The sequence below is a fragment of the Chiloscyllium punctatum genome, chromosome 1, assembly GCF_047496795.1.
Source record: "Chiloscyllium punctatum isolate Juve2018m chromosome 1, sChiPun1.3, whole genome shotgun sequence".
NCBI classification, from domain to species: domain Eukaryota; kingdom Metazoa; phylum Chordata; class Chondrichthyes; order Orectolobiformes; family Hemiscylliidae; genus Chiloscyllium; species Chiloscyllium punctatum.
Window position 1 is genome coordinate 91,990,737 of NC_092739.1, and position 12,442 is coordinate 92,003,178.

At 38.3% G+C, this 12,442-nt stretch overlaps 1 protein-coding gene across 1 annotated transcript in view; it reads right to left on the reverse strand.

The window, feature by feature from the left end:
- Window positions 1-12,442, reverse strand: part of ipo11 (importin 11) — a 410,923-nt gene that overhangs the window by 297,663 nt on the left and 100,818 nt on the right. Inside the window, exons 10-11 of the mRNA XM_072570976.1 lie at window positions 11,338-11,490; window positions 932-975 (exon numbers count right to left, since the gene is read on the reverse strand). Of these exons, the coding sequence (XP_072427077.1) occupies window positions 932-975; window positions 11,338-11,490 (197 nt within the window). The remainder of the gene's footprint in view (window positions 1-931; window positions 976-11,337; window positions 11,491-12,442) is intronic.

Below are 12,442 nucleotides of genomic sequence, written 5' to 3' on the forward strand. Positions count from 1 at the left end.
TTTCCACTGATTGCTACTGACTCCAGTTTTGCTTGGGATCTTGAACGTACACTCAGTCAAATGTGACTTTGATGACAAGGGCAGCCACACTCAATGTGAAAATGGGCATTTCTTCCTCCCTCAGGTTCAATTATCTAGTTTTATTGCCAACCAAGAAAGATGACTTGCAATGGGAATTTCACTTTTAGAGCAGAATCTGTAAAGGAAGTTAAAAATCACACAACACCAGGTTATAGTCCAATAGGTTTAACTGGAAGCACTAGCTTTCGGAGCGTCGCTCCTTCATCAGATGGTTGTGCCTGATGAAGGACAACCATCTGATGAAGGAGCGACGTTCCGAAAGCTAGTGCTTCCAATTAAACCTGTTGGCCTATAACCTGGTGTTGTGTGATCTTTAACTTTGTACACCCCAGTCCAACACCAGCATCTCCAAATCTGTAAAGGAAAATATGATTAAGTTTCATTTAAAAGGCCTCATTAAGTTGCATGAATCTCTCTGTACGAAACATACAAGAATTATCCACAACTTGTCAATTAGTATTTGGCTGATCAAATAACATATCCACTTGTCTAAATTCGATGAAGTTGGCTGAGGCAGTAGATTTTTACATTCAGATTGGACAAGGGGAAAGGAATCTGTGGGTCAATAGTCAGGGCAAGTATGTGAATTTTAAGATCTGTGCTGATTGGCCAATTGTATAACAATTTAGCTACAAGAAAACTCATTGAAATCACAGGTGACAAAGTTGCAATCCATCTAATCTGGTAGTTTTCTAATCCTCAGACACTATTCCAGAATGTAGGATTCTTGAAAGAATCCTCCTAGTGCAGTTATACTGATGGTCAGATGATTAATTGGAGCGAATAATAGTTGTCCCTTAATAAATAAATTGCTCTCAACAAGTGTAAGTTTGTAAACAGTCCAACTTACCCTTAAACTGTATTTGTAAGAGTCCCCTCCAGCCTCTTCCACAGCTAGTGAAATAGAAAAAAAAATGACATTTTGAGTAAATGATCTGAAGACACAAAAAAAATCACAATCTAATTCAATTCTGTTACTAAGAAGACTAACTAGTATAGTCCATTGGTTGAAAGCAGGTTTATCACAACCAAGGATGGAAAAGTGGAGAAAGGCCATAACGAAGTTCATAAAATGTAGGAGCAGAAGCCATTCAGTCCATTCTATCCTCTGCCATTCAATGATATCATGGCTGATCTGATAACCCTCAACTCCACTTTCCAGTCTTTTCCCCATAACCCTCAACTTACTTGTTGATTAAAAATCCATCTTTGTCTTAGATATAATTAATGTCCCAGGTTCTACAATGCTCTGCAGTAAAATTTACAAATACAGTGAAATCCCACAATTCATGACCCTGAGAAAAGAAATTTCTCATTTGTTTTATTCTAAGACCATGCTCTCTGGTCCTAGACGCTCCCAGAAAGGTAAACAACCTTTCCACATATATTTTGTAAAGTCCCCCAAGAACCTATGTCTCAAGAAGGCCACCTCTCATTCTAAAATCCAATGAATACAGACCCAACCTATTCAACCTCTCTTCCCAACAGTCCTCCACAACCAGGGTAAACCTGGTGAATCTTCTTTGAACTGCCTCCACTGTAAGTGTATCTTTGTTTAGATAAAGAGCCAAAATCTAATGGCAGTCTGGTTGTGCAACTGGGAGAATTAGGGACAGAGGTCTATTGATCGATGAGAGCATAAGAAAAGAAGCAAAAGTTGAGAGTCAAAGACTCTGGTGAGAAATAAGGAGTAAAGAATAGCAAAGGTGATGAAGAGAACAGAGGGACTAGAAATATTAATAAGGAAGACTATAAAGACAAGCACTGAGGGTGGGAAAAAGTGCATAACTTCATGAGTATTGTTGGAACTATATTCATCCAGGCAAGTGATATGCATTCCAGCACACACGTGCTTTGGGCCTTGTATATCATGAACAAGCTTTGGGGAGTCAGGAAGAAACTTATTCTATGCAGGACTCCCTGTTTATAACCTGCTCTTGCAGCCACAATATTTATTATGGCCAGCCAGTTCAGTTTCTGATCAATGATGATCTCCAGAATGCTGAAAGTTGAGGATTTGTTAATGGTAATGCCATTGAATGTCAAGAAGCGGTTGGTCAGTTTCTCTCTTGTTGATGATCATTGGGAGGCATGTGCATGGCAGACACATTAATTGGCACTCGTCAGCCCAAACCTGGGTATTTTCAGGTCCTGCTGCACATGGATATGGACTACTTCGAAACTGAAAACTTGCAAATGGCGCTGAACATTCTACAATCATTAATAATCATGCCCACTTCTGATGTACTGATGGAGAGATTATTGATAGAAGGAAGATTATTGATGGAGTGATATTCATTATGAAGCAGCTGAAGATATTGGGCCTGGGACACTACCCTGAGAAACACCTACTGAGGTATCCTGGAACTGAGATAACTGATATCAAACAATCAAAGCCATTTTCTTTTTTGCATGACTCCAACCAGTGTAGAGGTTGCCTCCCATTCCCATTATGGTTTCATCAATCTAGCTGGTGGCCTTCAAGGCCAATGTTCCCTGTAAGATGCATGATCACTGAGACATTCCACACACACTCCACCTTCTGCCGTATGACGTCCACTCACATTTAAATGTACCATACAAAGAACTCTGAAATCCATGAAGTAACAACTAAACTTAGAGGGAACATTGTTCTCCGCTCTCTTGATGATTAAGAATTCAAGCTGTCTTAGCTCTATTAGACAGAATAATTATACAATGCCAACTGACTGTACAAAACATCTTCCAGATTTCTTGAAGAAATGGTCAACTGTTCAGATGGTTGCCTCCTTGTAGTAACTAGTGCATTCCGTTTATTCACACAATTCTGTTTTTCTGTCCTCACACAACATTATTATAGTGTAGTGTTCTCTTGAGAACCTGGTCTTGATGATTCTGATCGCCAATCCACACGTTCTCCAAGTTGCAGATCAGGTGTACTCTGTGACAACATTGTAATTCTGCATTTGACTTCAACAATACTCATCATTCTCCTCTTTCACTTTGTCGAAATTTGTTGCTGTGGGGCATGGCAATAGTTTATGCCAAACAATCTGCAGATTTCTTCCTATCAAAGGCTTGCATAGAGCCATACCATCATGGAGAAGGTAGAACAATAATTTAGCAAAGATGTTAATGAAATCTCTTTTAATGAATCTTTTACCATCCAAACCCAACTGTTTACCTCACTATCAGTTTGTGGGAATCACGGGAAGTTAGTCATATGCATAAACCTAGACGATTCAGAAAAGGCTTCGCAGTTTTCAATAATGAAGAAAAATGAATGTGAGAAATCCAATTTGTGACAAAATTTCATTCAATAATACAGAGAGCTTCAGTGGTGTGACCGTATTATAATAAAGTAGTATGGTCATCAAAGAATGTAGATTTCAAAAAAAAAAGAGGTAAAATAGATGATGGTTTCAGTTCAGTGAATTCATTTTTTAAAAATCCTTATCTCATTTGGAACAATGAGTTAAACAACCCTGTCTAAGCAGATTTATCTTAAGTGCCTAACAGAATACCTGTTGTGTTGATCAAAGAAGTGTTTATAGTCTTGAATGTTTATGATATATAGGGAATATAGACCATAGTGGTTTGAGTTCATAGAGTCATAGAGAAGTATAATATGGAAGCAGATCCTTTGCTCCAACTCGTCCATGCTAACCAGATATCCTCACTTAATCTAGTCCCATTTGCCAGTTCTTGGCCCACATCCCTCTAAACCCTCCCTTATTCATATATCCATCCAGATGCCTTTTAAATGTTGTAATTGTACCAGCCTCCATCACTTCCTCTGGCAGCTCTTTTCATACATGCATCACCCTCTATGTGGAAAAAGTTGCCCCTTAGATCCTTTTTTAAGTTTTTCTCTTCTCACCCTAAACCTATGCCTTCTGGCTATGGATCCCATTTCACCCCAGGGAAAATACCTTGTCTATTTACCCTATCCATGCCCCCCATGAAAGGAAACATATTTCTCTGTGTAGCAGAATACTTTCACTCCAACAAAAGATAAAGTGGTTTATGATGTCTTGAAGCTATTTCAGCAGTTCAAGTTGTGAGAAAGAGATTGTGTTTAATCTTTCAAGCTATCAAAGAAGGTTGAAGGCAGTAGAACTAGAAAGAAATCACTAGGCCATTAGAACTGAAGTGAGTCACTTAGGTCAGAAATCAAAGAATTAAGATAGAGTGGAATTGAGTGCCTGAGAATGCTATTGCTGGGAAAAAGTTGAAACAACAGATCCGATAGATAAGGTTGGTCCTTTTCTTTGAAGCAACAAACCTGCATTCTTTTGAAGAAAAAAATATGTCTTCACACTTGCAACTCACAAAAATGTGCCAGTGACTGACCATCACAGTGACTAACTGCAAAAATTAAATCTTGTGATCTATTAATCAAAGGATCTGACTTGCCCAGTATTATCATAAGCAGTAATCATAAGCAATATACTCATTTTACCTCTATCCACTTTGAAAAGTAGTCAATCACAATAAAAAATACTTCCATCCAGACCGTAGAAACATCTCAGAATACATTTATTTGAACTCAGGATGGAAGTGACGATGCCATCTTGTCTCCTTTTGCTCCTCCTGATTGATAGCCGATGTCATGCAACTGGATTTCATTTCTTTTAAACATTTTTGAAGGCTCCGGTTACCAAACGTAATTTTGCACTCGGGTATAACACATCATGAAACCCAAGTGACCTTATGTAACCAGGACTCCAGTTGAATCTAAGCTTTATCATAAATCAGCATGTCATCCATAACAGTGAGATGATTTCCTTTGCTCAAAATATCATCTTCCAATGGAATTGCACAGAAATTATTCTGGCCAATCTTTGATACAGTATTCTTATTTGAGCACATTCTTTTGACTTTTTGTACATTTTTACGTGTCATTAGTGAACTAAAAGTCTTCACATCTGTAACAAAATTTGTAAGCTCTATTTGAGGCCTTACTATTGGAATGTGCAACAATATGGGCTACGGTGGTCTGTTCTTTCCTTGTGCATTTTCAGTTGGAGCAGCAAATCTCAAGAACACCACACAAAATCTTCATACTCTAGGTCATACAGTCAGAGTTATATGGAAACAGACACTTCAGTCGAACCCATCCACACCAACCAGATATCCTCATTTAATCCCACAGATTTGTCCCACAGCCCTCTAAGCTCTTCCTATTCGTGTACCCATTCAGATGCCTTTACAGTATTTTAACTGTACTCTCCTCCGCCACTTTCTCTGGAATTTGTTCTGTACATGACACACGCTCCATGTAAAAAAGTTGTCCCTCAAGTCACTTCTAAATTGTTGCTCTCTCAGCTTAAACCCTATACACCCTAGAGTCTTGGACTCCTCTACCTGGGGTAAAGACCTTGACTATTCACCCTAACCATGCCCTTCATGATTTTATAAACCTCCAGAAGGTCACCTCTAAGTCTCTGACACTACAGAGGACAAAGCCCCAGACTATTCAGCCTCTCTCTATAGCTCAAACCCATCAATCTCAGAAACATTCTTGTCAATCCTTTCTAAACCCTTTCAAGTTTAACAACATTCAATTCTGGTCTCCCTGCTATAGAAAGAATGCAGGCTTCCAAAAATGGCCTCAGTAATGTCCTGTACAGCCCCCTTACAAAAAGCCTGTTTGAAGGTGAAGCAGGTAATTAAGACTGTAAATGGAATATTGTCCTTCACTGCTAGAGGGATGGAGTTTAAAAACAGGGAGGTTATGCTGCTGGTGATGGTGAAGCCAGATCTGGAGTACTGTGTACAGTTTTGATCTCCTACTTAAGAAAAGGATATACTAGCACTGGAGAGGTTGCAGAGGTGGTGATACTGGTTAAGAGGATTGGTTTATGAGGAGATATTGAGTTGACTGGGACTATAGTCATTGCCATTTAGAAAAATGAGGGGGAATCTGAGAAACACATATAAAACTATGAAGGGAATAGCTAAGATAGAAGCAGGGAGGTTGTTTCCATTGATGGATGAAACCAGACTAGGGGGCATAGCCTCAAAATAAGGAGGAGCAAATTTCGGACTGAGTTGAGGAGGAACTTCTTCACTCAAAATGTTGTGAATGTGCAGAATTCTCTGCCCAATGAAACAGCTGAGGCTACCTCAGTGACTGCTTTGAAGGCAGAGATAGATAGATTTTGAACGGACAGGGAATTAAGGGTTATAGTGAGCCAGCCTGAAAGTACAGCTGAGTCCATGAAAAGATCAACTATGATCTTACTGAAAGGTGAAGCAGGCTCGAGGGGTCAGATGGTCTACTCCTGCTCCTATTTCATATGTTCTTATATAACATGACGTCCCAACTCCTATACTCAGTGCACTGACCAAAGGCAAGCATGACAAATGCCTTCTTCAACACTCTGGAACTCCACGTTCAAGGAATTATGCACCTGCACCCCAAGGTTCAGCAACACTCCACAGGGTCCTACTATTAACTGTATATGCCCAGTCCTGGTTTGCCTTACCAAAATACATCTCACATTTATTGAAGCTAAATGTCTGCCATTCCTCGGCCCACTGGCCCATCTGATCAGCTGCACTCGGAGATAAACTTCTTCTTTGTCCTCTACATGACTACTTTGGGTGTCCTCTGAAAACTTACTAATCATACCTCCTATGTTCACATCCAAATCATTTAAGTAGTAGATACATCCACATATTGAAAAAGAAAACTTTCTTGAACATATTTAAATACTTCTCCATCTAAGCCCTTAATATTATGGCAATATTATTACTACCATCTCTGTTCTGTTTCAGTCTTAAGAACAAGATATACAAGACACCAGTCTACATTTACCATCCCTCTGAATCTGGACAGTACAGCTCCCAATCAATGATGCCTCTCCAGCTATAATCATTGGCAATTCTGGATCACATATGTCCAGTGCTATCAACACTTCCTTGATTTCAGGACCTGTCAAGATTCTTTAGAACTTCTTCCCTAAGTCACGAATGTTCATTCATATTTGCCAAACTGAGTTAAAAGCTTCCTTGTTTGATCTCCATGAAATGCTGGAACTCTGAAATTGAGGAGGTGGAAACTCTTCAATCATTTTGTTTTTTAAAGCATTTGCTCTGACCCTTGATCCATGTACAATGTACCCAAGGAAATAATGACTGCTTGAAATAACTCTGTTATTAAGAATAAGTTCTGCATCTCATAGATATTGAAGCTCAGCTCTCACTCTGGCATCATGCTCTTTGTAAAAGATCCATCGACTGGGACATCACCTGGATGGAAAATAACCACCTCTAATCTTTCCAAAATACTTACCATGTGCTGAAAGATACCCGGCACTGTTTTAATACTGAAGGGTAAGCAGTTAAAATAATATTTGCTGAATTGTCAAATAAATGTAACTAATTTTGATTCCTCATCTAAAGGTAGTTGCCAAATGGAGCTATTCTAACCTAATGGAATCATACCTGAACCCCACCTTGTAGGTTTTGTTATGTGAGATAACTCCTCGTTATAACACATTGAGTCTACTTTTGCTTAGATTTCTTCAAAAGTGGACAAATAAATTTCCTTGGTATAACAGAGGATTTGCTTCAAGCTATAAGGTGAAGCGATACGCTGATTTCAGCTTCCCATATCTTTTGAACAATTGTGGAAATTCAGCTCAAAAACAGTGAGGCTTGCATTGGCTTTACAATTCCTCCATTTTATAAATAAGCTGTAAACTGTACAAATTTTTCTGCTTTAATCCTGATTTTGAATTACATACAAGAATTCTGTGATTTTCTGCTCTTTACACTGAAATGTGGCAGTCATGTATGCCATGACTTTAAGTTGTTTTCCTCCTATTCAATGGAGTTTTACCTTGCTCCAATCACAGGCCAATGTTGAAAACAGCAGACATTCCAGCTCTATTATCCAGCTTAAAACATGTTTGATGTTCACTCTAACAATTTCCATTTGATCCTTTAATCTCACTCAAAAACAACATTCCTCGACCATTTTTTTAAAGCCAGAGTTTACCAAACCCCAGAGTCATTCGCTTTTTGCAAATCAATCGCCCTGTCAACTCAAATTACTGTACAGTTCTATTTTCTAACTTTGACTTGCCTAGTCAAATGAACAGCCTTCATCAACATCAAGCCATCCTTGATTGTAAGAAATCTGACAACTGCTCATCTAAACATACAAAAACAATTTGATCTCAAACAAACTATTCCTTAAAATTTGTAGATTCACAATTTTCCATCAACAAGTATAACCTACCTCTAAGTTACTGGTTGCATCTATCAAACTTCACACATTCAATATTAGTGCTTTTTGCTTCTGAGTGTGAAATGATCATTGAGTCATAGAGTCATAGAGATGTACAGAATGGAAACAGACCCTTCGGTCCAACCTGTCCATGCCGACCAGATATCCCAACCCAATTTAGTCCCACCTGCCAGCGCCCGGCCCATATCTCTCCAAACCCTTCCTATTCATATACTCATCCAAATCCCTCTTAAATGTTGCAATTGTACCAGCCTCCACCACATCCTCTGGCAGCTCATTCCATACATGTACCACTCTCTGCGTGAAAAAGTTGCCTCTTAGGTCTCTTTTATATCTTTCCCCTCTCACCCTAAACCTACACCCTCTAGCTCTGGACTCCCTGACCCCAGGGAAAAGACTTTGCCTATTTATTCTATCCATGCCCCTCATAATTTTGTAAACCTCTATAAGGTCACCCCCCAGACTCCGACGCTCCAGGGAAAACAGCCTCAGCCTGTTAAGCTTCTCCCTGTAGCTCAGATCCTCCAACCCTGGCAACATCCTTGTAAATCTTTTCTGAACCCTTTCAAGTTTCACAACATCTTTCCAATAGGAAGACGACCAGAATTGCACGCAATACTCCAACAGTGGCCTAACCAATGTCCTGTACAGCTGCAACATGACCTCCCAACTCCTGTACTCAATACTGTGACCAATAAAGGAAAGCATACCAAACGCCTTCTTCACTATCCTATCTACCTGGGACTCCACTTTCGAGGAGCTATGAACCTGCACTCCAAGGTCTCTTTGTTCAGCAACACGCCCTAGTACCTTACCATTAAGTGTATAAGTCCTGCTAAGATTTGCTTTCCCAAAATGCACCACCTCGCATTTATCTGAATTAAACTCCATCTGCCACTTCTCAGCCCATTGGCACATCTGGTCCAGATCCTGTTGTAATCTGAGGTAACCCTTTTAATAACTTTTTTTACATACAGCTCTTACCTCAAACTGAGTTCTTACTAGGATATTGTCTGTATAAGCACCTATTGTGTAAAGAGAGAATTAGCCTGCTTCTGACTGGGCTTTACAGCTGGTCACAACACAGTGCAATAACTTGTAAATTTCTTCTGATCAAAAGCCCCCAGTTGTTCCAAAAGGGACATTGAGATGCTTTTTATGTTTACTTAAGTGTATCGCATTCTTGTTAAATCTGATCTGCCATTTTCCTCTGATACCATTCCAGACCTACTTTATTCAATTCTTTCTGTGCGATATCATGGGCCCCCTTGTTCTGGCCTTTTATTTCACTCTGTCTTCCACAGAATTCCTAAACCATATCCTATTGAGGTTTTGAGCAACAGTTCATTTGTCTAGCCACTTGTTACTTCTACAGTGCCGATCTGTTCTTTCATACCACACATCTTTTTTTTATTCTCCAAATTGAATTGGATTTCAAAACATTTATTGCTCTTTCATTAATCAGTCTTGTTTTTTTCTCTCTCACCTGCTCCTATTCATCAGGAACTCCTTTTCATGTCCCAGATGTTTTTCAGAATTCTTAGAAACTTCTGATACTTGCAATTCCTTAAATTTTAATTGTAGATCTCCCTTAACGGAAGTTTATTATTTTAACATTTCAAGTCCTCATTCAAGACTTATTTCCTGTGACTGACACTCAAGTGTTCTCACTCCTTATTCTTCATCAAATGTAAGAGTTCCTTCTTCACAGTGATCAGTTTTTCCTTCAAATACTTGCGATGTTCATTCATCTTTGCTTGTTTTGACACAGCAATTTTAGGCAGTGAGGCAAAATCAGCAACTGTTACAACACAGTCATTGCTATGGAACTATCTGTTCTGGTCAAATTATTACCTAATATGAAAGCACAGTCCTAAGACTGTTCTTCTGAAAGACTTAAGAAAACATCCATAGCCTTACCCAGTAGAACACGTTGTAGAATTAGATGTTTGCCCACTTCAATTTTGTAGCAGCTTTACTGAATAAGATCAAATATATCCCAACCTATTATTCAGTAAAGTTAGGAACTAAACAAAGATCTTGGTTAAATCAAACTCATCATCAACATTTTCAGGTTCCCTTTCATGTCATACATTATCTTGACTTGGAACTACATCACTGTACCTTCATTGTCGCTAGGTCAAAATCCTGAACTCCCATCCTAAAAGCACTGAGTCTTCATACTACCAGGATTGCAGCAGTTCAGAATGGCAGCCCAACACTATCTTGTACAGAAAACAAATGCCTAACTAGCCAACTATGCTTACATGCCATCGAGTCCCTTAATGCTGCTTTGTGTTTCTAGATCATGGTTGATCACCTGATATATTCCTACACTATTCCCATGTCCTTCGCTATCAATAGTGAGTAGAAATATACCAATCTCTAAACCAAATGTAATTAATGACCACACTTCCATAGATCTCTGGGGTAGACAATTTCAAAAATTCACCATCTGCGGAATGAAGCAGTACTAAAGGTTTGGTTTCTAGACATCAAATCCATGGGGTCTCGAACAGGTAAACATAGGTAACCTCCTAAAGCAACAGGTTCTCAAACTTTTAGGTATATTACACTTCATGCTGTATCAATTGCATTTATCTCACTTTTCAGTTAAAATCCAATCACTAAAATATTTATTAAAAAAACTGAAATACATGAACCATGAGCTACATACTGAGAAGTTTTTATCTTACATAATTATCTGTTCAACGTACTTCACTGTACTTCAGCTTTGAACTGTAAACACTAATTGGAGTGATCGTTTGAATTAAAAAAACCTCTAATCACACAAAAATTAGTATAAATTTAGTTCTGAAATATATAAGACATACATTTGTGATATGCTCCTAGATAATTTAAGAACCATAAAAAACCAGTAACTTAAAATGGAATATTAGAAGTGCCGCACCAGAGTACTTAAGATGCAAAATGTTACCTCAGCAGAAATTTCAACTGAATTATAGATAATAAAACATGTACATTTAAAGCAAATTCCGTTTCAACTGAAATCTCACCAAAGCCCTCAGGATCTTCCTCCCACATAGACAATTCCTCTGGAGTCAGAAGGAAATATTGAGATACCAGTCTTCGACAGATTTCAGTTAAAGTTGAATAGTTGAAGAAGCACAATTTGATCTTGTGCGCTTCCAAAGTTTCAGGTTTGTTTTCTAAAAATAAAAAAAATTGCTAATCACTTCCAAAATCTTAGAACTACAACTAACTTTCTACTTGATCCATGCTCTCAATCATGTATTACACCATTGTATTTTCATATAACCAGTTTTTAGTCTTCTTATACAGTACACAAGGCATTTCAACACAGATGTCATAAAATCAGAAGATACTCAATTTCCAACATGTTAACAGAAATATGAAAGATCAGGTTGGTTTTCCAACTTCATAGTTGACAAGTGCTAATTTGTAAAGGAGTAATAAACGAAAGCATCTTGGGATCTCAGTAGAGGTTGTATGATTCAGTTGAAAGAAACAGTTTAACAGGAATCCATGTATATTGGTTTCACAATTACAACAACCCAAATATTATTTTTAAAAATAATTCCTTGGGATGTCAGTTCACTGCTATCCACAGGGGCTTTGAGAAAGGAATGATTCACGCTCTCCCTGAAGCACCGTTTATCAATTACTTCGTGATAAGTGCAAAGAGATAATTTAGTTTTACATTTAAGATAACTATATCTTTCAGCTGGTCCTGCATTTCCATCTCATGAAATACAGATGGGCACAGTCACAGTACATTTCATCTCATGCATTTTGATAGATCCTCTGAAAACAAACGTGAACGATAGAAAACAATACACATTTTCGTCCATAAATGTCCTTTGTCAATCAGATTAGAAATTATTTTAGACTCCTAGTCTTTTTATTTGTTCATGGAATTTTGGTATCACCAAATCGGTCAATACATTTGACAACCTTAAATACTCTCAAGAGGGTACTGGAAGTGAACCTGAACCAGAGTACTGCTGGTAAGGGAGTTCCAGGATGGTGCTGAACATTATGCAATTGTCAACAAACACCCTACCTTTGACCTTATAATTAACCTCAATTAATCCACTGCAAAAACAGTTTACCTGCAATTTAGGAGAACAACAAAGGTAA